The 26924-nt window shown below is 41.3% G+C and overlaps 1 protein-coding gene across 3 annotated transcripts in view; it reads right to left on the reverse strand.

The window, feature by feature from the left end:
* The window catches only part of LOC135486865 (protein phosphatase 1 regulatory subunit pprA-like), a 92748-nt gene extending 77286 nt beyond the window's left edge, over window positions 1–15462 (reverse strand). For all 3 annotated transcript variants that reach the window (XR_010446750.1, XM_064769978.1, XM_064769977.1), the window contains exons 1-4: window positions 15280–15462; window positions 11884–12052; window positions 4251–4406; window positions 553–811 (exon numbers count right to left, since the gene is read on the reverse strand). Coding sequence is in view for 2 of the 3 variants with exons in the window: in XM_064769978.1 (XP_064626048.1) it covers window positions 553–811; window positions 4251–4406; window positions 11884–12044 (576 nt within the window). In the remaining variant the exon portion in view is untranslated. The remainder of the gene's footprint in view (window positions 1–552; window positions 812–4250; window positions 4407–11883; window positions 12053–15279) is intronic.
* Between the last annotated feature and the right edge of the window lie 11462 nt (window positions 15463–26924).

A 26924-nucleotide genomic window follows, 5' to 3' on the forward strand; every position in this document is an offset into this window, starting at 1 on the left:
CCTCAGAGGTGAGCTAAAAATTTACCATGTTTCCTTCCAGTCAGAGTAATCCTAGCTACACTAATCAATGATATATTTAGCATAGTATATATACAGTAATTAATCTCTACCTGGGGTGACACAAGAATGAGGCTTGTTTATATGATATTTATTCACCTCTGATTATGTAGTGATCACACAAAGCAACAGTAACCGATATCATCAACCAAAAGGAGGTGTTAAACCCTGCTGCCCTCTGTTTGAGTAGTTATATATATATATGTAATAGAGAGGGAACAGCTTCCTTGCTATGGTTTGGGGTTGAGGGATTAGGCTGACGATCTTGAGGGAGGATAAAACAAAATCTACAGAAATCTAGAAACGTAATTTGCCACTGTTTTTGAAATAAGATACGCCGGACGACGACGATAACGATGACGGCCACAACGACAGACGACTCACTGTACTGATGAGCCAATAATCCTCCTAGAAGAAGTGCAAAAGGAAATTTTACATTCATCCTCTTTTGATAGAGCCCATCAAAAACTTTGTAGAGAGAGAAGGAGTACTTACAAGTCTATTCTTCTGGATGTAGAGTTCCTGTAGGTTTAGAAGGGCCTGGATACCATTAAGTGAATCCAGTTGGTTGTGGTCCAGATATAAGATAGTCAAAAAGTCTAATGTTGGCATGTTAGTAATCCTCTCTATCTGATTCATGCTAAAATGGACTTCATACAGTTGCACACAACCTGATATTCCCTCAATTTTCCGGATGAAGTTATGTGCCAGATTCAGGAAGCGTAGATGCGTGCAGACTTCAAGGCCAAGGGTGCTGAAAAACAAACATGTACACGTATTTTAAGCCATATTGAATCAAAGAAATCTGTATTTGCATAACTGTAAGATATAAAGGTTGTACATGCCAAAGTTAATTATTCCATACATGTAACACGAAGGAGCATGTTTGCTTAAATGCCTTTTAACTGCAGTCATGGATTGAATGGAAATTTGAATGAAAATCAAAGTTGAACCATTTGAAGTAGGCTAAAATCATTAGGACACCTCCTAAAATTAATCACATGTCCTAGACCACTGAAATAAAAAGGCTAGGGGCCATTCTGCTCACCGTATAGATATTTCGTGGTTACGTATTCATTCTGGTTCAGAAACAAGCTACACGTATAGTATATGGGTCGAATCAAAATCAGCATGACATGTGATGTTTCCTTGCTTGGAGTACCTTCCATGAAAATATCATTGAAAACAAGTCACTAATAAACGAAATATTGCACTTTTTACCTTTTCAGTTTTGGCCCCCTGGTTGCCAAGTCGAGAATCTTATTGAACCTCTCTGACCTTGAAAAGTAGGTCAAATCAAAAACTCATATGGCATGTGATGTATCCTTGCTTGGAGTACTTACCATAAAAATATTTGCAAAAACGTTCATCTGAATTCTGATTGAGAAATGTGCCGATAAAATGAAACGGCCAGGGACCATTGTGCTCACCCTATAGACAAGAACAATAACAGAACACTTGAATATTATCAAAGTCCTCCTAAAGTTCACCAGGACAGTCTACATGTACAGTCCTTCCAGAAAGTCAATGTCCACAGTTTTTTTTTAATATCACGGAGATAGAATAAGATAATTGAATGCGGTTTTCAGCAGAGACTGGAATATCTAGTTGGTTATGTATCTGTTGTATTTGGACCCAGCTAATCTTGTCTCTTCATTATGTAACACTAAACAGGCAATTTAAAAAATATCAGAAAAGTAACTTTTTTATTTTATTTTATTTTCGTTCTTTTTCACAATGTATGGGTGAACTATGATGCAACAAAGGTTTTTTGCTTTCAATACTAGAACATTCCTGCTAAATTCTTTCATTTTGAAGATTAGTTTTAGCTCACTACAGGTAATTGTTTTTTTCAGACAGCTGGTGACCTTTGAGAACACCCCTCATAGTCAGCAATGCAGTCAGTCAGTGTCTTCATGGCCAACTCAGCTCAAACATGAAGGATTGGGGGTCTTTATCAAAGGTTATGGAAGAGATTGAAAAAATAACATAAAAATCCTAAGCAAAAATGTGCATTTGTCATGACTATCGAACACACTCTATAGAATTGCAAGTGCCAAAAAATGATGGTCATTTGAGAATTTTTGAAAAGGCACATGAAATAAAAAAAGTGAATTTTTGACCTTTTTGAAATGTTTGTTACATAATGAAGGGATGGAATTAGGTGCATCAAAATACAACAGATATATAACCAACTAAATAAACCATACTCTGCTGAAACCGCTTTCAAATATCTTATTTTATCTGTGACATCTTTAAATGAAAAGGCCAGGGGCCATTGTGCTCACCGGCATAGGTCACGACTTAATTCACAATGAACGTTTCTTGAGATATGACCGAGGAAGACTCCGAGGTACTAATAGCATCTGTATCCTAATCATAGGGCACTTCACCTGTCATTGCAGTTAAGTAACATGCCAGTTAGGCCGCTAAACAGCAAATTCATGGCATTTGACCTCTATGACCTTGAAAAGTATGTCAAATCAAAAACCTGTATAATATGTATCCTTGCTGGGAGTACCAACCATAACAACTTTATCGAATACGAATCACTAATGAGCGAGATATCAGACTTTCTAGGTTTTCACCCCTTTCCCTTTTTGCCCCCTGGTGTCCAAGTCGAGAAAGAGATCAGACCAAAATTCAGTGTCAGAGGTAACCTGACCTACTAGGTCTTTTGACAAAGTTTCAAGCCCATAGCCCTAGCAGTTACGAAACGTGCCTCAAACGGCCAATTTACGCCATTTGACCTCTATGACCTTGAAAAAAAGGGTCAAATCGAAAACCTCTAAGATATGTGATGTATCCTGGGTGGGAGTACCTACCATAAAAATGTCATCAAAAACTAATCACTAATAAGTGAGATATCACACTTTTTGTGTTTTCAGTTTTGGCCCCCTGGTGGCCAAGTCAAGAATCAGATCAGACCAAAATTGGCTGTCAGAGGTCATCTGACCTAGGGGGTCATGCATTAAGACTTCCAAGCTCATAGCCCTACCAGTTAAGAAACGTACCACAGTTACACTCAAACGGCAAATTAACGCCATTTGACATCTGTGACCTTGAAAAGTACGTCAAATCAAAAACACGTATGATATGTGATATATCCTTGCTAGGAGTACCTACCATAAAAATTTCATCAAAAACAAATCACTTATAAGTGAGATATCACACTATTTATGTTTTCAGTTTTGCCCCCTTGGTGGCGAAGTCAAGAATCAGACCGGACCGAAATTCAGTGTCAAAGGTCATCTGACCTAGGGGGTCATGCATACAAAGTTTTGAGTCCATAGCCCTTGCGGTTAAGAAACGTGCCACTGTTTTTAAAATAGGAGAACGACGAATGATGACGATGGACGACAGACACTGCGGTGTCGTACAAACATCGAATCGGCAATACATGTACGTACAAAAGACATAATTTACGTACAAGTACGAAGCCCTGCAAATTACACTGACAAATCATGCTGTATATAGACACCATAAATTATGTACACTCTCAGAACGGGAACTCTGTGTCGGCAGGCCGCAAATATGCATACATTATACAGTGCATAAACCACGGTAACTGCTTCAAGGTAGGTTGAGATAATGAGAATGAGAAGTTTCAGAGAAATGGCATTTCCATCCCGCTCGTGGCTGCCGGGTCAATCTTAGGTTGAGGGCAGTTTTTCAATCGGTAATATCGCGGTAGGCATGCGCACTCACTGGCACGGCACTGAATCAGCAATATTCACTAAAAATGGCCTATTATTGAGTGATATAAAGATCCAATGGGAGACTTCGACAGATTTTTGATGATAGCTGTCATGTTTCTTTATTTGTAGTTGTAAGAGTTAACCAATACCTTGTATCTCCCATTAAGTAATCTAGTCTGTAAGGTGCTGCCACCTGGACGAACAATTTGTAATCACTGTTAGCATGGCGTTTCAGTCAATAAAGTTGTTTCAGTTTGAGCTCTGACTTTCTCCGTCTGTGGGATCCTAACCAGATCCCCACAAGATCGTTATAATAGCTGGTTGTAATGAATCCTACAGCCGAATGACAGCCTTTTGCATTTTAAGAGAAATATGTCAAAAACCACCGGGCTCGGAAAGTGGGTCACGGCTGAGTAAAAACAATAGACCATATCCACGGAGTGTGGATATGGTCTAATAACATGTACAAACCTAATTGGAAAATATGACACTTACTGCTCAATTCTATTGAGGGATGCATCTAAACTCCTCAAATGTCTGAATGGCATTAATGCATCGAAGTCAAGTATGATGAGGTCGTTGACCGAGACGTCAACATGAAGAATTTTGGAAGGTTGATCCACTGTCTGAGCAATGCGGGGAACTGGGGCTCTGAAACAGAGAGGAGCTTAGTGATAAGATACAGGAAATGAAGTCAGAAAACGATGTTGCTTTGTCTTCTTCTTCTTCTTTGTCTTTGACAGGTTTACCTTTCACACCATCTGTCCTCGAGAACATGGTAGTGTGATGCAAAGCTGCCTCTGTTCCCATAGCTTTTCTTCGAGAGATGTGGACTCCAGCATTTCTGGAAATGAAACGGCCAGGGGCCATTGTGGTCACCGTATAGATAGGATTGGTGGTTAGGAATTCATCCTGGTTAAGAAACATGCAACATGTATAGTAGGTTAAACCAAAGTCGGTAGGCCCTATGACATGTGATAAACTGATATATCATTGCTTGGAGTACCTACCATAAATATATCATCGAAAAAACAAGTCACTAATAAGCGAGATATTGCACTTTTTACCTTTTTTAGTTTTGGCCTCCTGGTGGCCAATTTGAGAATCAGAACGGATTGAAATTTGGTGCCCGAGGTTACATGATGATGTAGGAAGTCATGTGTACCAAGTTTCAAGTTGATAGCTTTAGCGGTTAAGAAACGTGCCATAGTTACACTCAAACGGCCAATTTACACCTTTTGACCTCTGTGACCTTGAAAAGTGGGTAAATCAAAAACCATATAATATGTGATGTATCCTTGCAAGGGGAACCTACAATAAAAATTTTATCGAAAAGGAGTCACTCATAAGAGAGATTTCACAATTTTTATGTTTCCACTTCTGGCCCTATAATGGCCAAGTCAAGAATCAGATCTAACTGAAATTCGATGTCAGAGGTTTATGGCATGCCAAAGCGTAATTTATTCAGGACATTCTTTGTCAATGCAGGAAGCCGTTTTGCGATGATAAATTCAGAAAATATTGTTCAGAACCATTTTAACAGCAGACTGAACTCGAAAATTTATTTAACAGATTGAAAAATTCTATTTGCCAAAACAAGAGCAACACAAGGCATGGCATATGCCCCCATGAGCACATTGAGTTGGTGTATCAGGAAAGTGAAGTGTTTTTCAGACAACCCCGGGCAGCTGGTGTCATAGCTGACTGGGTTTAGTTGACATCGTGAAAGAGTTATTGGTCTGTAATGCCCGCTGTACACATTATCTTTTTCTACCCACATAAAAAGTTACATGGTTATTACTCAAAGCGTTCTCGTTAAAATGAGCGGAAACGAAAAGTTTACAGACGGCTAATGGATGCACAGACGCATGGACGGACGCCCGGACGGGACGCCCGGACATTTTTTGCGAAAATTTAGCAGAATTCACGTGACGTTTGCCAGTTATCATGTGACTCCTGCCAGTGATCACGTGATTCCTGCCAGTGATCATGTGACCACAATAAACGATGACATCATTCCTCATCAATGCGTTTACTTTTGCCATGTTCATGTTTCACCAGTCGGGATGTGTTCTTCCATAGATCGCTCATGTTGCAAAATCAATCTTTCATCTTTAGACTGGTCACATTCATAGTGGGTATGCTGAAATATAGCCTGATTCCTTAGCCAATTCCATGCGCAGAATACAACGCGCAACTATACGTCATAGCCCGGGCTTTTGAATCGTCAAAAATTCAGTTAAATGTGCCTGTAGCGCCAACTGGCGGTGAAAACTAAACTAATTCCATTACAAGTGAAAATGAAAAATTATCAAAAAATATTCGGCCAGATGTGAAAACAATATTTCCTCTGTGGACCGAGGTATAAAGGAATGAAGTTTAAACTTCCCGATAACCTCATTCGCTTAATGTAGGTCAGATCGCGCTGATTTTTGGTTTCTGAGTTCATCTTGGGTTACGCCTAATTTAGCAGCGTCAACAGAGTGCCTAGGCCTTGCGGTTACAAAATGCCCAAAAAAGACACGGAAGGAAGGACAGACACCATTCCCTTAGTAATAATTACCAGCTTTGCTGACTTTGAGCTAAAAATACATGGATCGGAATCTTTAACTTGTTGTCAAATATGGTCCAGAGATTATTTTTTTTTCAGTTTCAGAATTCGTAGCGTGATTCTGGCGTAAAATTTTGTCCTGATGTAAAAAACAAGAGGCCCAAGGGCCTGGCGCTTAGCTGGATGACCTAATAACATAGGACTGAGGGTATAAAGTAGTAAATATTGGCTTTATACTACTGTTTGAAGGTCAAGAGAACACGCTATACCACTAAAATTTCCAATGCAGAGCTGCCAGCTGGATGAAATATGATTGAACTAATCAGCCATGGTATGTAAATATTACAGGAGGCAACGGAAGATATCCCTAGTTCAGTATGTTGTATCGGTAGCTTTACAGAAAAGAAGTCTCAGAGGATGAGACTTCTCCATGGACAACTGTGGTATGTCCAGGCTGGGTTGTACAGCACAAGGATACAAAATGCTGTCTGTAATTGAGATGTATCCTGATTTAACAGAGGTAAAAAAAAATTATCAGTTTGGGACTAACACCACTGTCTTTTTTTTTTAATAAGGTAGAGATTACAGGAGTCAACAAAATTAATTTTATTGAGAGAAATTGACCTGTCCTGCAGGTGATTGGAATTTACAATGCAAAGGGTCATTTTTCATGACATTGTGCTCAACTGCATATCCCTAGTGAGTCGATCTGGAACCAATCTATCCTTGGCGCAGACAGGTTCAAATTGGCTATATCTTGAATAGATTGAATTGCGATGAAAATCTAATGCAATAAAGGAGCAATATCGAAGAGACAAATTAATCAAACCAATTGTCCACAGACTCGGACCCTGAAATGGCATGATGTATGCGTGCATATAAAAGTATATCAATTGGTTCCATAGAGATGATGAGGCAATGTCAATATGCCTTGTTCCTTAGTCAGCAATATGCCCCTTTTTATACGGAGAAGAAGGAGAACCCAGATAGGCCTTCACATGTCGGCTTCCAAATGGCTCGAACCAATTGTACTATCACTACTATAAATTTAAAATGCGTGCTCCTCCTACATGTAGCAATGTCTCGGCCAAAAAGGCACTGAGTCGACAGGCAAGCTAGAAGTTCAGCACCGTGAGCAGCTCCTTGGTAAGGCCATGTCAGGTTCCGCGCGCCTCTTCAGACACATCTCAAGTATTGAAAGCTGTGGTGAGCTGAGCACATAAAAAGACCATGGTAACCTTAATTTGAAAATCCCTTCATAATCAAGGGCTACCTCTGACTAAAACAGCACAAGAGACCACCAATTTGACCCCAGCTCCTAACTGCAGGAAAACCCAAGTCCAGCAACCAAAAGTACCAAAAATACATTTTTGTTTACATTTGAACTGCACACATGCGTTTGTTTACAACTTCATTTCCCGCGAAATCTCGAAAATCAGGTGACCTGCAATCGTGGATTGAAAATAACCTGAAATTAACCTGGGTTCAGCAGGTCAGCAGGTATACCGGCTGTTCCAATCATCCCCCTACAGCCAGCTATTCAAAAGGTAATGTTATTCACCCCACAGGGAGTGCAGGTAATTGATTAAGCCCCTGCATAACTTAACAGCAATGGCTTGGCTTCTGTGAGTGGTAAGGAGAATTGACAGTTTTTTTATGGGAGTAACATTATACATGTTATAGTGTTGCTTAAAACGTCTACTTTTTACTCATGTAAGAATCGTAGTACTAATAATAACTTCAACTTATTTTCCGGTTAGGTATGACAACACAACAAGCATCTTCATGATCATGATCTTTCTCAAACTAACTGAATGACCTAATCGCCATGGACGCACAACCTAACCACATATCAATCCGCCCCGACGATCGACACATCCATTCGATTCGATAACACTCGATAAAGTTTGATAAATAAACTAGAACTGAGATTTCACAGGAGCACCTGTGACTTCATGACTCCAGGGTTGTTTTGAGGGCGATATCGTAAGAGTTGGTATTGAGTATGGGGACCTGAAGGTCCGTGTGAGGCACCTGGGGAGAGAAGACTAGTTAGTTGAACGATGGGATCTGACACGGACACTACTATTGATCTCATTATATGAATACCATTTAATTGAAAACAAGTGAAAACAGATCATATCATATTCCTTGGCATAAATTAAAATAGGAGTGCGGGAACAAGGTTTTTTAGCAGGAGGAAAGCGAGAACATATTGCGCCGTCGTATTCCGATTTGACTGGTTAGTGGTGAAATCTGCTTTTAATTTTGCAAATTAACATGGCAAGAGGCATTGCCAGGAAAACGTGACGACATTTTGACCATTCTTCTTACCGCACGCCCTCCCTCTCCGTAAAACTTCCTGACATAGTGTGAAGTGGGAGGGCGCACAATGGGAACCACACTGCCGCGATGTTAATAGTTTTTATTTATAGAATTCAGCGGCAGAGATTTTAAGCATGGAAAAAGTAGATTAACTCGGCTAAATTCAATGGATTTTACCCAGGAATGTTTTCAAGGCGGGAGAAACATCTGATTTAAGTACTGCGCTTATTAGATTTCATGTTCATGCCGAAGATTGGCCTAAAACGTGGACGAAAAGAGTGCATTATCGAGTGTTGGAGAGGTCACGTGATTGGACGAGAATTCTGAACAAAGTTTTCGTGCTTTTAGCTGTCAACATCAATGGCTATAATATACTCCTGCAGAATAGTAGAACTAATAATAGAACTAATTTCCGAAGTTTCCAATAGTTTGAACACAAATCAGAACATCACCCATCAGCTGGACTCAGATCTGCATAAATTACGATAAATAATGAGGTCGTCGCTTCAATTTCGCAAAGAAAGTTGACTCCATTCGAAGGTTGTTTTGACCAAATTCCGTTGAACTCATCGTTATGAGGGCATTTGAACACATTCTCGTTGATCTTTTCGATAAATGTGTGAAGTTTCGTACCAAAATACGTTTCCGTAAAGGCTTAAAAAACAAAATTTGTCACTTACAAAATCATCGCTCAGGTAGAAATAAAAAGGTCACCGCCATTTTCTTGATGATAGTACGCCAGGTAACCTCGACCGCGCAGTGGAGGGTCGAGCCGCCTCGTCAATTTACCCAAGACGAGCCGTTCATACAGTGGATGCACTGGCAATACCAGCAGTCCGGTATTCCCTGGTTCGAGGTTAGTTCGCGGCGGGAAATTTAAAGCGGGGTCATCTGGGGTCAAACAACAGTTTTGCTCACTACCGCCAACTGGTGATATAAATCGACACTAATCTATTTTATATCAAAACTTCTGTATCATGAAGACCTTTTCAACTTTATTTCAAGCTTTTATCTCCTGGAATAGAGCATCAAAAAATTGTTTTTTCATTTATGCATTTTGCCCCCTGGGGAGCTGAATTTGAGTCGAATCGCCCAAATTTTTTTCCGTAACCAACATTTTATGCGGTGTTTATAAGCAAGACTAGATTTGAAGTGCCTCGGTTGTATGATTACAAAATGCCCAACTTTGTCTACAGATGGCTAGATGGAAGGATGGCAGGATGGATGGAAGGAAGGACGGACACCAATCGAATAGCTATTTGACTAGCTCCACTGACTTTGTCAGCTGAGCTAAAAACAGTCCAGAATAAATTCCGCTTTGGCATGTCATAGAGATAACATGGCATAGGGAGTCATGTGTACTAAATTTCAAGTTGATAGCTCAAGCGGTTAAGAAACGTGCCATAGTTACACTCAAACGGCCAATTTACACCATTTGACCTCTGTGACCGTGAAAATGAGGTCAAATTGAAAACACATACGATATATGATGTATCCTTGCTAGGATATCCTACCATAAAGTTTTGTCGAAAAACAAGTCACTCATAAGAGAGATATCACACTTTTTAGGTTTCCACTTCTTGCCCCCTGGTGGCCAAGTAAAAAATCAGATCGGACCGAAATTCATTGTCCGAGGTCACCTGACCTGGATGGTCCTGTGTACTAAGTTTCAAGTTCATAGCTCTAGCAGTTAAGAAATGCGCCACTGTTTTTGATACAGGATACAGACGACGACGTCGGACGACAGACAACGGACACACTGGTGTTGTATAGACTCCCCTACGGTGAGCCAAAAAATGCTGTAGTGATAGAGGCCTCCCTAAAGCAATTTTGCTGTATAGCAACCCTGCCAGGGTGAGTGCTGAGCTCCTGGCACCCCTCGCTCTGGAGCCTGCTAACAGCTACGTAAATGACCAAAGAAGGGTGGAGAAAAAACTGCTAAGGTACTGGTACTGTATACTTAGGATGAGGCAGCCAGAACCATAACTTTGGGTTACCAAAAGTTTTGGTCCTGGCTACTCTGTCCTAATGGTAAGCAGTTAACAAAACATTTACATACCACGCCTTTCATAAATCAGACGACAATGTGCACTGCGTAACTGCGCATTTTGACAATCGTTTCAGTGGGAGTAAACTTGAACAACCCCCCAACACCGGACATTCTATTTGCCTCCAACTGAAAAGAACCTTGTTTCCGCTGCTGATACGCAATAGTAGACAACTAGACAACTCAAAAGCATTAGGAACGAGGTCAACTCCGATCGATACAATGCATTTCACTATAGCTTGAAGCTGAATTAAAATGTTACAGTGCATGTGAGGATATTTTCTTATGGGAGTGATTGGTCTCACCTGTGATACCCCGTGGGAGCTATTTTTTCACTCCCCTGGGATACCCCACGGGAGCGAAATATTTTCACTCCCCTCGGTACCCCCCGGGAGCTATTTTTTCACTCCCCTGGGGTGTTCCATGGGAGCATTCTGCGGGAGGTTTCATGGTATGGCAATGTGATGTAATGTAATTGAGTTACATCTTTGATATTCTGATATCATTCTTTACTAATTAACTGTATCCTGTATCCAAGAGTTGTTGAGTCTTCTGCGGTGTCAGCTCAGCCACCATCCACCTCTGGTCCAGGCAACATTTACCTAATTTTCAAAGGTAGCCCAATTGAATTCACAAACCACAGTGCAGCATCTAGGCTATCATTCTTATTCTTCAGTTTCATGATTTCAATTTTCATGCCGCCTGTCCTGTCAAAAATAAATAGTCGCGCGCAATGATTGGAATCGCTATCCCATCAACTGACCTGCATATGCCTCGTGTGCATGCAATGCAAAAGAATGAATCTTCTTGAGCAAGACAGAGCATTGGCTTTGCCAAGCGTGAGATGTACGCCTGTCGCTCATTGGCTTACGGACATAGACGATCGGTGTCCCAGCCAAACAAATCAACTGTTATATGAGAGGGAGAGGAAAGATGGCAAGATGGATATCTGGATACGCAGAAAGTGACTCGCGCTCATGAGATGCCACGGGCATCTTTTGCTCTCCTTGAAATATACTAGGGGCGCTTTCAAATTCGGTAGCGCCGCTAAAGATATCTACGGGACGTTTTTTATCACGCTCCTGGCTGGTCCTTTGCGGGCGTAGCGACCGCGCCTGTTTCGTCACATGCACTGAGTTATAAAGGATTTCAGCTTTTCATTGACACTGAAATATTTCTCAAATTATCTCTTTTGAATACCATACCTGTCATCATGCCAGTTGAAGTTGTACTTCAGTGCAGTAAGTTGACACATTTTCAAGTCTAGCTGGAAGTAATTTCCCCTAGGAACATCCCATTTGTCTGGGACATAAGCAATCCATGTCAACTTCTTATTGATGAAGTCCCGATTTAGGAGTGTGGTCATTTTAACTGCTGCAATGAAATGAAATAAAGTGTTACACTTACAACCACTTTTCATCACACGCCATTCCCTGGGCCTGGGACTGTATAGTACCATACCAAACCTTCATGAAGTGATGTCGCCACTGGTACACTAGATTTTGAGATTCTCACTATCTCCTTTTTCTCTCCATCTCCAAGAGCATTAATTGTTAACAGCACTCATCATTCTTTGAGAGGGGCATCGATACTCAGATTGGGGGCAGGCAATAGCTTTGCATAAGAAGGGGGGGGGGGTGTACATGTACTTCCTACTACTGGCTACCTTATAGATATAAGGTACATGAACATGAAAATTATTTTGTAACCATGGTTACCGAAATGTGAAATCTTCTTGGGTCTCCAAATTAAATTTGAAGAAATCTGCCCAGTAGTTTTCGCTGAGGATCGGCTAAAACTGACAGGTGACTGGTTGTAATACTATAAAATATGTATAGATCTCTTTTGTCTCGACTTTCCACTGGTTCGGTTCGAAACTATTTTGAGATATCTCCCACCTTGTATATAAATATTTACAGGTCCGGCACAGCCTTTATTAATGGAAGTTTTAGCTGAAAACCAATGTATCGAGTGTAATATCTGGCTGCAATACAATTAACAATAAACGAAATCACATCCCGTAACCCCGAATTATTGTTTGTGACAATAAATCCTTGCTTGGAGAACGTACCATAAAAATTTTATCGAAAACGAGTCACTTCCAAGAGAGATATGACACTTTTTAGGTTTCCACTTTTTACCCCCGGTTGGCCAAGTTGAGAATCAGATCGCACCGAAATTCAGAGTCAGAGATCACCTGTGTACAAAGTTTCAAGTTCATAGTCCTTTCGGTTAAGAAACGTGCTACGTTTTTGAAACAGGATACGGACAACGACGGACACTGCGGTATGTTGTTGGCCCCCCTACGGTGAGCCAAGTCTAAGAACTGACTCCCTCCCTTGAAATTGCCGTTCACTTTGTTTTTAAAGAGATTTTATTGCTTTTCAATTTCAAGTTCTAGCCGAAATGGTGGTACCTATTGTCGAAATATACCGGTTTTCCAAAATAAGTTAGCCTACTAGTACCAGTTCCGTACTACTCATACTGTCATAGTCATAGTGCACTATGAAAAGATAATGGAGAAATGATGTACGAATAAAACTTGCCACTAATGGCTAGGGATGGGAATAGTGTGCGCATGCGCAAATTAACTCCCTTACCTTTAGCATTTTGACCTACCTATATGTAGGGACATAGTGAATTGATATCAAGAGTTCTAATAACAAGTGATGTAACTGGGTCGCCCTGACTCTTGAATCATTAAAAATTTGAGTGACTTCAACAGGCAGACAGTGCACGCTAAAATGCCAGAAACTATTTGATACTGAGCTACTTACTCTCAAGTTACTCCTCATGTATCCATTGTAATTCAAATCGGACCACAATAGTCATTAAAAAAAGGAACTGGCTATTCGAACCGCCACGGTGCATGGGGCCATTGTTTCCGGTCTTATTCGCACCGTCAGAAACAACCAATGAGAGCACTTCTTACAAATGACCCGGATCACCCGCCCTTTCCAAATCGCTTTGTCTCCTGTACAAGCTAGTCCCTATTGCATATAATGTTCTGTAGAGGGGATGATAGGGTGTGGGTGTGGTGAAGACCGAAACGAACATGTACATGCACACCCCCGTCCACCCTTAGAGGAGAATGCCAAACGAACTTGGACCACCCACATTGACATGCCCCCCCCCCCCCCCCCGATATGCATGCCCTGGCTCATATGGCTATAACATCTTGTGTGATGCTGCTTCGGACAGGGCTGGCTGGCCTTGCTGGAAGTCAAGGACCCTAGCCTACCCACACCCGGAGCCAGGAGTAAAGGCACTTCCAACACTCGTCACAAACAAAAACCACCTCAATCATGAATTAGGCCTACCCACGATCACCCATGTCACCACGGTGCGATCTATTTATTCACTCCGTATTATTCGCACCATCACGGTACGGTACCTTTCTCACACCGTAACAGTGTGATCTATTTTTTACTGTACAGTAATTTGCCCCGTCACGGTACGACCAATCACTGCTGAATGTATAATTCGCACTGTGACGGTACGGCCAATCATAACCACCGTCGTATTCACACCGTCACGGTACGAATAGCCACGGCCTTAAAAAAAAGCACACATTTATCCCAAACCACCATAAGGACCATATCGATGTGACATGATTACTTTTTTGCTTGTCTTTCGGTTTATTGTGACGTAACAGCAGGCTGTGTTCACGCCGCCTATATTATAGCCTTTCGCCATTGTCACATCGATTAATATGCTCGATTATGCTGCAGGGACAAATGTGCAAAATGTCCTGCTTATTTCATTTTCTGACCATTAGATTTTATATTGATGACTTGAAATATGCTTTTAAACCTGGTGGACGCTGTTTTGTGTTTAGTATGACCCAAACTTAGGCCTACGCATTAGGCCTAGGCTACGTACGCTGCCTGTGAAAAGGGTCTTTTCAAAAAGGCCGAAATTTCAAAAACGCCAACGGTCTATTTATGGCCAACATCCAATTGCCAAGCAAATCTTCTCATTCTTGTCGCTGTTCCATCTAAATAAGCTAGCACTGCTAGCATGAGTGAGACCTGGACCATAACCACTTAGAATAGTCTAGTGACATACTAATACTTGAATATGACGGTGATGACGACGGTATCCGGTCGTTTCGCTACACGACCATTTCGCTACATGCCAGTTCGTTACATAGTTCGGTCGTTTCGCTACATGTTCGGTCGTTTCGCTACAAACATAGGCCTATTGTTATTTCATGTTATGAATTAAATATTTTTTTACATTTTTATTGGTCATCCATTGTAGGAGCAAATTCTTTCGTAGCCTATGTCTAATATCATGACATGTGAAATAATATTGGCAGTGCAAAGCAGAGAGCGTCGTCGGAAATTGGATCAGTGAGCTGAGCATACTGGGAGCCGCTTCTGGTACGGGCTCTGTCACAAAGTGTATCAAAGACTTTTGATACTGCAATGACCCAATAAAATGTAAAAAAAGATTTAATCCATAACATGAAATAACCATAGGCCTATGTAGCGAAACGACCGAACATGTAGCGAAACGACCGAACTATGTAGCGAACTGGGATGTAGTGAAATGGTCGTGTAGAGAAACGACCGCAATTCATGACGACTTAACCGTACCTGTGCTGTACTCTGGTGACCCTGGCTAGCTTCTATCGCGGGGTAGTTAGGCAGTGGCCATTAAATTATTAGGCACAGAGTATTATGATCTCTCTGTCAGTATCAGTGTCATGTCGTGATGACATTTATGTCGTTAGTCATGTTTGTTAGTTTGTCTTGTTTACGTTGGATTCCTGGATCTTGTTATTTTGGCAACGACTTGATCAATTCCTTGTCGGCCGCAAGCGTCTCGTGGACGACCTGAATTGCGGTCGTTTCGCTCCCTGTTCTTCTTGTCTCCAGTCGTTTCGCTCCAAGTCGAAGTCATTTGTGAGGGCACTAATGCAGCGGCCAATTACAACTCTGAACCCCCCCCCCCTCCCATCAGACATTCGACATTTATTCGACACCTGGGAAAAGAGGGGTCGTCCAGGAATCGACAGTTTCTCACCCAGAGTACAAGATCCTTGCTCCATGCAGGAATTCACCGCTTCTTCTCTTTTGGAGCTTCAGAGCATCATCTGTTTTTCACTTGTCAGAACAGTGAACGTCAGGAATGCCACACAAATTCACATTTTTGGGTACGAAATCTAATATGTAAAGAGAAATCTCTAGTGAACTCATAAAACTGTTTGACATGGGGGAGCCCCCCCAAACCCCCGTCCTTCTGACATATTTAGCCAGTACATTGGGGGATGAGTCCCCCAAACCCCCTCCCCCGTTCTTTGAAAGTGACAGGTTTTAGTCAGTACATTGGGGGGAAGGCCCATCCCCCCCCCCCCCCCCCCCCCCATTGGCCTCTAAAAATAGAATTCCTTGGAGACGCTGAACAATAAGGCCCCATAAAGAAGTAGTCCCCGCCCCGGTAGCTGTCTCATATCTGCGGACAGTGACAGAAGCAGCTCTTTGTGGTGAAATAATAATTGAATTTTCCACCTGCTAGCCTAGATATTTGTGTATGTTTCTTCACCAGTTAGTTAATAACGAATTTTTGTAGCTGATATATTCTTAATTGTTTCAACGCGTTTTTTTTTATTCGTTTGGCGCCAAAATCAAGAATGGCAAATTTACAATCTTGACACTAGAGGCGCTGATGTCGTTCCGGAACGGTAGATGCTAAATCGGATAGCCAGGCGGTACGGGAACTCCTGCACTCTGACCACGTGACCTACATCCCGGCACTGGGTCGAGTTTGGCAGTTACTAGAAATCACGTGACTGGATCTGGATTTAGTAGTGTTAAAACTGACTTTTTTGAAGTAAAGTACGTAAATCGAGAAGAAGAGGACGTTTTCTTTGTCTGCAATGAAATGTCACGACTGGCTCCGCCGACGTTGTTGTACTGTATGTTCTAGCAGACGATTTTTAGATAAATGATGTCCCACACCCGCACTTCAGGACAGTGGCGCCGGTGTGAATAAATCTACTTGCGTGAATGGTCAATGGCTCATGACGTCATGAAATAATTGCGTCACGAGGAAGGAAACAATGGGAATCATGGTAACTGTGGTTGCGGTGCGTCGTGAAAGCAGGATCGGCAAGCGCGGCCCGTATGGAATGCGACAAACTGTACCGGAACCAGAATTGTCATGGGTCTGCACAAATTTTTTCACTGAGATTCGATGGACATGATGGATATATGAATTTTGTTAACACTTTATAACTCACACAACGTAGTGAGTGTAATGGTTACGTGTATGTATAAAGTGTAAACAAAATTCATATATCCATCATGTCCATCGAATCTGAAAAAAAAGTGCAGACCCATGACAGTTCCGGTTCCGGTACAGTTTGTCGCATTCCATACGGGCCGCGCTTGCCGATCCTGCTTTCACGACGCACCGCAACCACAGTTACCATGGATTCCCGTTGTTGACGCAATTATTTCATGACGTCATGAGCCATTGACCAATCACGCAAGTAGATTTATTCACACCGGCGCCACTGTCTTGAAGTGTATCTAAAAATCGTCTGCTAGAACATACAGGACAACAACGTCGGCGGAGACAGTTGTGACATTTTATTGCAGACCAAAGCAAACGTCCTCTTCTTCTCGATTTACGTACTTTACTTCAAAAAAGTCAGTTTTAACACTACTGCACAAATATAGAGTGGTCATAAAGTTCCATTTGGATAGAGATTTGACGGACTGATTTGGAAATTCATTCCAACCATGCAACTGTTTCAGAAATGAGAAAAAGCTCCTGGGTGTCATGACATGCATGGTGTGTCTTGCCTCTGCATTTTTGTACTCGGACATGTCAGAGGGTTTTCAACTTTCATATCATTGAAGAAATAATTCATTCCAATCTACAAGTATATCAATCACATCATTTATTTAAAAATCGTCTGCTAGGACATACAGGACAACGTCGGTGGAGACAGTTGTGACATTTCAACTTTCATTGCATAGAGATTTGACGGACTGATTTGGAAATTCATTCCAACCATGCAACTGTTTCAGAAATTAGAAAAGCTCCTGGGTGTCATGACATGCATTCAATTATTATTTCACCACAAAGAGCTGCTTCTTTCAGCAGATATGAGACAGCTACCGGGGCGGGGACTATTTCTTTATGGGGCCTTATTGTTCAGCGTCTCCAAGGAATTCTATTTTTAGAGTCCAATGGGGGGGGGGGGGTTGGGGGGGGCCTTCCCCCCAATGTACTGACTAAAACCTGTCACTTTCAGAGAACGGGGGAGGGGGTTTGGGGGACTCATCCCCCAATGTACTGGCTATATATGTCAGAAGGACAGTTGTGTGAGTTCACTAGAGATTGCTCTTTACATATTACACACGTAACCATTACACTCACTACGTTGCGTCACGAGGAAGGAAACAATGGGAATCATGGTAACTGTGGTTGCGGTGCGTCGTGAAAGCAGGATCGGCAAGCGCGGCCCGTATGGAATGCGACAAACTGTACCGGAACCAGAATTGTCATGGGTCTGCACAAATTTTTTCACTGAGATTCGATGGACATGATGGATATATGAATTTTGTCTACACTTTATACACACGTAACCATTACACTCACTACGTTGTGTGAGTTATTATGAATAGACTTGTTCCCATATCTGGGTAAGGGTTGGCTGGTTTGTGCAAATCAACTTAACAGTGCCTCCTTTAATTCTCAACCCTCTTCCCCCACAATGATGGCTGCAGATGTCAGAAAGTTGACGGCCATGATGATGCTCAAATGAAATCGAGGCTGGAAAAACGTCCATAGGTGATGACTGACCGCGGTCGCCAGACATGCGACGGTCTTTCGGCATGTTCTACGGTTGGAGTCATGTCGAAAGTTCGCGTAATGGGGCGACCAAAAAGGGTCTCAAAAGCCGATCAGTGGCTATGGATTTCGCGTGAGACGCTAAGGATATGGAAAGTAATACGGAAGGAGTTGAATTTGAAGACAAATGATGAACTTGCCCAACATTTGGCCGACTTGTACTCCGAGAAAACAGCCGTGAGTCATGCGATCTTTCATTCATGAGTTTTCGTAGTAAATTCCATAGTAGTGACGTCACTCAATGATTGACAGCTAGGCGCCATGTTTCATTCATGCCTCGTTCTGATCACCCGATACGCGGGAAATGAAAACGAGGTCATACGAACTGGCTGGGTGGTGTCAGTTCCCTTTAACATTGGAATAACGCTAAAAGCGATAGTTGGTTTTTAGGTTGGCCGTTAGGCGCCGCATGCTCATGTGCGCGTGTTAGCTGCACGCGCACTCGCTGCCCTGAGACTATGGCCCGTATTCAAGAACGTTCCTTTATCACTAAGGGAGACTTTAAACCAGACTTTAGCTTAATTTCATTTCAAGAACCATCCTTTGCCTCGGGCTAGAGGACTCCTTTAAATGTCTCCCTTGGCAAAGGTTGAGTCATTTCTAGAACACTCCTTTATTAGTGGAACTGCTTTATTTTGCCCTTAGGAGGCCTCTAAACGTAAGGTTGGTCTGGAGTAACCTTTATACCTCCTTTAGCAGCCAACGTGCAAAGACGTCTTCTGATATTTCAGCGACGGGTGATTATGTCAACCGACTACTACGTTTTTATGATGTCAATGTGGGTATGCCACGTATTCGGACACTGCTTCCTCAGTTTCGAGAGAATGATTTCAGTGAAAACGCCTTTTTTGATCGATTTCGGTTTACCAAGGATGGATTTAATCACCTAATGCACTTCATTGGCGATGACATTCCAGAACCTGAGAACAATCGTGGACACCCCCTGTCACCAAGGACCTCAAGTGCTGGTTGCACTCCGTTACTATGCGACCGGTTCGTTTCAGATCGTTCACGGAGATTTGCAAGGAGTGTCCCAGCCATCGGCTCTACGAATCGTCAAAAGTGTTTCAGGAGTGTTAGCAAGAAAACGGGCCGATGTAATTCGTTTTCCCATTGGACAGGATGCTGTTGGAAATAAAAGGAAATTCTATGAAATGTATGGTTTTCCAGACGTGCTAGGTTGCATCGACGGAGTTCATGTGCCCATCCAAGCCCCAAGCTTGGAAGAACGTGAAATTTATAGATGTCGCAAGGGTTTCATGTCGCTGAATGTTCAAGGCATAGCGGACGCAGATCTGAAATTCATAAACATTGTTAATCGATGGCCTGGGTCAACTCACGATTCACGTATTTTCGATAATAGCCGGATTTGTGTCCAGCTTGAACAACGCCAATTCAATAGCCTTCTGCTTGGAGATAAAGGCTACGCTTGCCTCCCATTTTTAATGACGCCATTTCGGAACCCAGCTGGCCGTGCAAAAAATCGATACAACAGATCACACAAGGGAACACGATGTGCAGTTGAAAGAATGTTCGGCATATGGAAACGAAAATTTCCGTGTTTGAAACAGGGTATACGAGTGAAGCTTGCTACAGCAATGTCTGTGATCACTGCGACTGCAGTATTGCACAATATTGCATTGATCTTAAGGAGCCAAATGTCGGTGAAGGGAATGAGGATGCGGAGCAAGATGACCTCGTAGTCCATAGGGATGATGATGTCATGGGGGCTGCTATACGACAAACAATTGTTCAACAATATTTTCAGTAAGCACAATATTTATTGACAATTTTGTGGTGGACTGTACATGAACTTACACATGTAAGGTAAACATTATTTCAAATTTGGTCTGCTGGTGATAGATCAATGCAATGTACGTACACCAAAGGGATTTAATTGTGCATCAAATGACAAGTTTTTATATTACAACTCTGTATAAACCTGATGGAATAAATGAAAGTCCTCTACAGGATTGTTGTCTGTGGCGTTATGAACTGTGACTCCCTCAGATCCTCGACTATTCAGCTTCCTCAAAAACGAATGCTGCAACTTGAACCCCTCCATCCGTTGTTCATGTTCCTCTTTTACAAATTTGATTTGGTTCTGCAGATGCGTCATCCGGAACTCGTGCTCTTTCCTCTGCATTGCCAACGCTGAATCCACTGCATTTGCGCGGTTGGCTACGGCTAATGGAGACTTACTACAGGCACTCTTAACATTGCGGGTACGGGGAGCTTCTTCAGTCTGGGGTGTGGCAGGCCGGTTCAAATTCTTCAATGACTTGGGATTCATCAGATTCATAGTCGTCAGGCTTTCCTGCACTAGCGCTAGCAGATGGGTTTGTTTTCTTGCCTGAAAAAAACGTTCCGCTTTTGATGAATACGATTTGTCATGTTCATTCAATAACAGCCTTGTACATGTTTTAAGCCTCTTGTTTTAGCCAGAGGCAAAAATGAATTTAGTTTTTCATTTCATCCAGATAACTGCTGGATATTTGTTATTGTGGCTTCAATAAAGTTGGGGAACGTCCCTAAACTAACATGATTAATGCTCTTTAATTCAATGCGATATCATGTGTGCTAGGGATACGTGGTACTCTGAGGACAGAGCCATATTGGACCAGTTACAGATGAAATTAAGAAAGGTGGGCGCAGGAGTGAAAAGAGTATAATATTAGTTACAAGGAATTTTGGTGATGAGTGTCATGAGAGTTGAGACAGCAGCCAACACAATTGGCACACATATTTCGACATTAAAATAAATGATGAAGTATAAAATCACTACTTTACCTTCTGGGTTATGATAGCCTGTATCATCGTCAAAATCATTATCCAGTGGCTGTAGTACTTCTTTACAATACGATGCTACCATATGGGATACATCATCAGCTACAGAATCTTTCTCCATTGGTCCACCTCCTGTGAGTTGGCGACTTTTCTTTTCCTTTGCAACGACTTTCTTTGCCTTCAATTTCAAATTATCGATAACTTTCTTGAGCTGTGGAGCATCGCTAGGTTTGACACCTGGCTGCGCATTGAACTTTTTCGTAATTCTGTCCCAGGCTTCATTTTTGGCAGTCAGAACCTTGGCAGTATTTTCCCGCAGGTCTACTATTTTATTTTCCTTTGTCACTAGTTGCATAAATAGCTGTTTTTCAATTTCGGTGAACTGCCGACGCGGTTTTGGGATTTTCCCGTCGTTATCCTGAGAACCTATTTTTCCTGTTTTCGGCATGTTCTGCAATTCACTACCATGTACAACAGCCACAGCAATACCAAATGAACTTTCCTGTACATGTTTTTTAAGTCTTAGCTGCATATGCTTATTTCAGATCAAGACAATTGCATAATACAACACTGGTAGGGAACTGCCATCTTCCTATTACCTCTGATCATTGGAAGGATAAAGGGACACTTTAGAAAATTTGAGGTGAAGGACGACCTTAACATAAGGGTGATAAAAGTGTTGTTCTTGAATACCATTTCATAAGGGAGCCTTTAGCAAAGGAACTCCTCTGTAAAGGAGGCCTTTATAAAGGCCTACTTAAGGCCTAATAAAGGAGGGTTCTCGAATACCCGCCTATGTTTTTTAGGTGTTAATAAATGCACGTGTATAAACACAGAAATGACATGTCAGCCGGCTTTTTCAAACGAGGGAGATTGAACATGAAAACAAGACAAAACATAACACAAAATTTGCATCAATCGATATTAAACCGTGACCAGAGCCTTCATCATCGCAATGGATTGGGCTAGCTAGTAGAAATCCGAGAATGTCTGATTTAACGAGCATAAAATGTTAGAATCACGGTGCTACCCTGATCACGCCCACTTCTGTGTATTGTGAAATTTGTGTGTTCCAACACTAACCCTAACCCTGATAACCTCACCAGTTGCTCAAAAACTGCATTGATGGTTCGGTAAAGGTAGGGAATATAATAATATTACATGAAACATGGCTTTATATTGAAATACAAGTTTGTTCATATGATTTAAAGTCACTTAAGCTAAGGACACTTTCACTTTGTCACATCCTTCTTCCTTGTCTGTTTAGTGTTTTATCACTTTCTCTGATTTCATTTGTGATTTATCCCAAGGTCTATTGTTTTTCTGTTACAAATGAGATATATAGTGTTCCTCTATGCATGGAAAACTGGTTTGAATGCAAAAACCACACTTGAGTTATTTTTTAACAAAAACAAATGATGTGGAAGACAAGTTTGTGACTGTCCTTCAGAAAATGGCATTTTCAACTCTTTGGGCACCACCAACAACCGAGAAAAATGTAAAAGACCGTTGGTCTTGAATAAGATCTGTGCAGAATTGAGAATATATCAGGATGGGATGAGATATATCAGTGGATGAGATGATCTTTCTTGGGCGTATTGCATTAGGTCTTATTTTGGCCCTTTTTGACCGATCTAACCCTTATATTTTCTGTAATTCACACTGAACATCTTAGTTTTAGTGCGTTTCATCATTTGGAATCCCCTCATACCAAAGACAGATAAAAAGACTATAATTCATAATTTTAGGTTTTTCGGTTAACTTTAACTGAAAGTCCTTATAGACCCCAACTCTTAGTACCTGATTTATCAGTCGAATAAGGCCAATATACTTTTTTTGGTGGAAATGATCTGAAACAATCATTTATTCATATAAAACTGGTATATATGTCCATCGCACGGTAAATTCTTTTTTAATTGAATTTTTTTTAAAATAGCCCCCAAAAGGTACCCCGCCCAATATTGAAAGGGTCCATTTGAACCCTACAAACGTAGTCGATTTGCACCGAATGCTAAATAATGTCGAGATCTATGCCCTACCAACAAAATATGATCAAAATGAAATGATTTTAGCTGTAATTTCAGCCATTATCTAAAGAGCCCCTTCCGCTGCCTCATTTCTGTTATTTTCCTGATAGAGACAAGTCTTCAGTGTGCTGTCCCAATCAATCAACAGGATAGTCTCATATAGATGATATTTATTGAGACTAGTATTCAGTGTGCCCTCCCAGTAAGTCAACAATATGTCGCATGGAGGTGTCACTTATGGACACAAGGCTGTCTTGTCTCAATAAGACAACAAGAAGAGGCAAGTCTTCAGTGTGCTCTCAAATGGATGTCTTTTATGGAGACAAGTCTTCAATGTGCTGTCACAATCATCCAACAAGGTGTCCTCATACATACCTCACTTATGAAGACATGTCTTGTCTCAATAGGACAACTAGATGGTCTAAAAGACATGTCCCTTTTTGAGGCAAGTCTTCAGTGTGCTCTCGAATGGATGTCTTTTATGGAGACAAGTCTTCATGTGCTGTCACAATCAGCCAACAAGGTGTCCTCATACAGATGTCACTTATGGAGACATGTCTTGTCCAAGCAGACAACAAGATGGTCTCATAGAGATGTCCTTTATGGACGCATATCTTCAGTGTGCGTGCTGCACCCAACAGACAACAAGGTGGTCTCACTGAGATGTCACTTATGGAGACTATGGTGTGCTGTCCTGATCGGACAAAAAGGGGATCACAAATGGATGTCCCTTACTGAGACATGTGTTCGGTGTGGTCTCAAAGGTATGTAGGCATGTCTTCAGTGTGGTGTCCCAATCGGTCAACAATATTTTCTCATAGAGTCTAGAGAGTTCCTTATGGAGGGAAGTCTCCGGTGTGCAGTCCTAATCAGACACCAAGATGTTCTCAAAGAGATATTGCTTATGGAGCCATGTCTTGGTGTGCAGTCTTTAATAGACAACAAGGTGGTCTCACAGAGATGTCACTGTGATACAAAGAAGAGTCGCAGAAATGAACTTTGGGTGAAAAAGATAAAAGACAAGGCGATAGATTTCAGGTCATTTCATTATTATTATCTGCTCTGCTCATTGCCCACACCAAACCCTAATTCAAGACATTAAAAGCATTAGAAGTAACAGATTTACACACTCCACTACAAATGAAATTTCTATAAAAATGTTTCAATAATGACGATCCAGGTTACTTCATTCATGCATATCAAAACAAATGACCAAATACATCCTTGCAATACTAGAAACAGGCAGAAATCAATAATCCCACGATCCCGACTAGGAAAAAATACCATTCTATAGTAATGTCACTATCTTCAATTCCCTTTCTGCCTTTTAGTATCAGGATAGAATTCACACTCACAGTCTTCATGACTTCAATATGTATAAAAATCATTTACTGGGATTATACAGTTCTCACTGTGTAATTCCACACTTTTACATAATGTGTTTACACTTGAACTTTCAATATTCATAACACATTTAATTTTGCCAAACATGATTATCATTTGTACATATGTGGCTGGTGCACTTGAGATACATTATCACGGTGGCAATTGCAGGACAAGGGCTTTTAAAATTATGTCAGTCATTACAAACAACTTGATCTGTCTACTACTCTAATATAATAAGGTCAAATAGGCTCCAAAAGGCCCAAAAACGGTTGTTGTCATATAAAAATATTACCGGTACAAGTACTTGCTGGAAATTCTTGCAGCCATTCAGTTCACTGTCCGATTTCAAATTAACTCAATGAGTGTTATCTTGGGACTTGAAGAAATGTGTAATTACCCTACAAACTGGGCGTTGTCACGTTTCTCAGGAAAGTCAAGTTTTTCAGATAAATGCTAGAAAAAGCCATTATCTCGTCAAAGGGCTCTGGTTGAGATGAGGCACGAACGAAAAATGTAAATGTACTTTATGGACGTCATTTTTCAAAACTTTCCCAGATTACTCAAACAAATTATTACAGAAGATGATTAACGAGTGTCGCGTAAATGAATACGCACATGGCTTGATTTCACGACACACCTCAATCTTTTATTTTAACTATATATCCAAAGTTAAACATTGTGTTTCTTGTTGAATGACCAATGGTGCGCAGTCAACCTCTTGAATCCAGGTGACCGACTGGTCGGTCATTTTGATTGAAATAATGTTTTTTCCCAACGACCAACAGGTAGGTCTCAGTGATACTTTTCATTCCCTTGAGCTGGGACGCTATTTTATTGCTGGTTTTAGCGTGTTTGATGTACAGTAGGGTCAGTTAGAGCAAGCCTGGGTAGATGGTGCCTCGTTACCGGACATTGGCGGTTGTATGCGGGCGCTATACATCGTGAAAGTCAGACCCAATTTCGCAACCACATGACCACCCCGGGATCCCGTGATTTTCAAGTTTTGGGAGTCAAGAGGTTCAATGCAGCAAACCAATCTAGAATGATCTGGATCGATCAAGATCACTGGTTCAGTGTAAACGGCCCTCACGTGTCTGCATAGGTAATGGTATTCCAACCACTTCAAGCACTTGGGTTGATGTACCGAGATTTTTTATCAGTTTTATGCAAAATAACGTAAAAATTCTTTAAAATATTGTACCTCCTACATTTCATTAGCCTATGCATCCTTGATTAACTAAACCATACATTTTTGTAAAGCTCATTACCTTGGCTATCAATTGGCGTTGTTTCTGGGTATCAATTGTCTGAATTGAGTCACAGATTGCTAATGTGTTATTTTCTATCAGACATAGTAAATGGTCTTCAAATAAATAATTTGCAAGAAAAGTTTGTTTCTTGGTATCTATGTCTTTGTTTTTACGTAACAAATCTATGGAAACAGTACAGGTCCGGTATCTTTTACAGTTTATTTTATTTTTCCAAAATACTTTCAGAAGTGCGGCGCTTGGGCCCACCAAATTTGTGACATAACCAATTGACCGGTATTATTTACCTAACCGTCGGATCTACATTGAAGGAAATCGGTCTTGTTGACCCGACCGTCGGATCTCGAGTGAAGGAAATCGGTCCTGTGTACAAGACGGTCGAGTGACCAATACTGAAATTCTTCACTCCAGACCCGACGCCGTCGTGTCTCGTGTGAAGGAATTTGGTACTATTCACCCGGCCTTCCGGCGCAAGGTTGCTATTGGAATTCTGATAATTTTGATTGAAATTGGGCAAAATTGGTAAACCTTTAAACCTTTAAGGGTTGGCTATAGGCACCACCATTTTGGCTCATCTTGAAATCTTAGAGCAATTCGAACTCCTTCAAAATGATGTGAATACCAATTTCAAGGATGGGATACAGTTCACTGGAAAACAAAGAACTGCATCCCATCCATGAAATGATGGAAGTTCTAATTACTCTAAGATTTCAAGTTCTAGCCAAAATGTTGGTGCCTATAGCCAACCCTTAATCACAGCAACAGATGCACAATAAATTCATAAACTAGTGTATTGGCATGACGGTTGTGAAGCTACTAAAACAGAAGACGTATCAACCTGTGGAGAAGCTACTACCCCTAATACCGAGGACGAATCTCCGTACTGTGGGATATAAAATTGATTAAACG

This window comes from Lineus longissimus, chromosome 4 (assembly GCF_910592395.1).
Source record: "Lineus longissimus chromosome 4, tnLinLong1.2, whole genome shotgun sequence".
NCBI classification, from domain to species: domain Eukaryota; kingdom Metazoa; phylum Nemertea; class Pilidiophora; order Heteronemertea; family Lineidae; genus Lineus; species Lineus longissimus.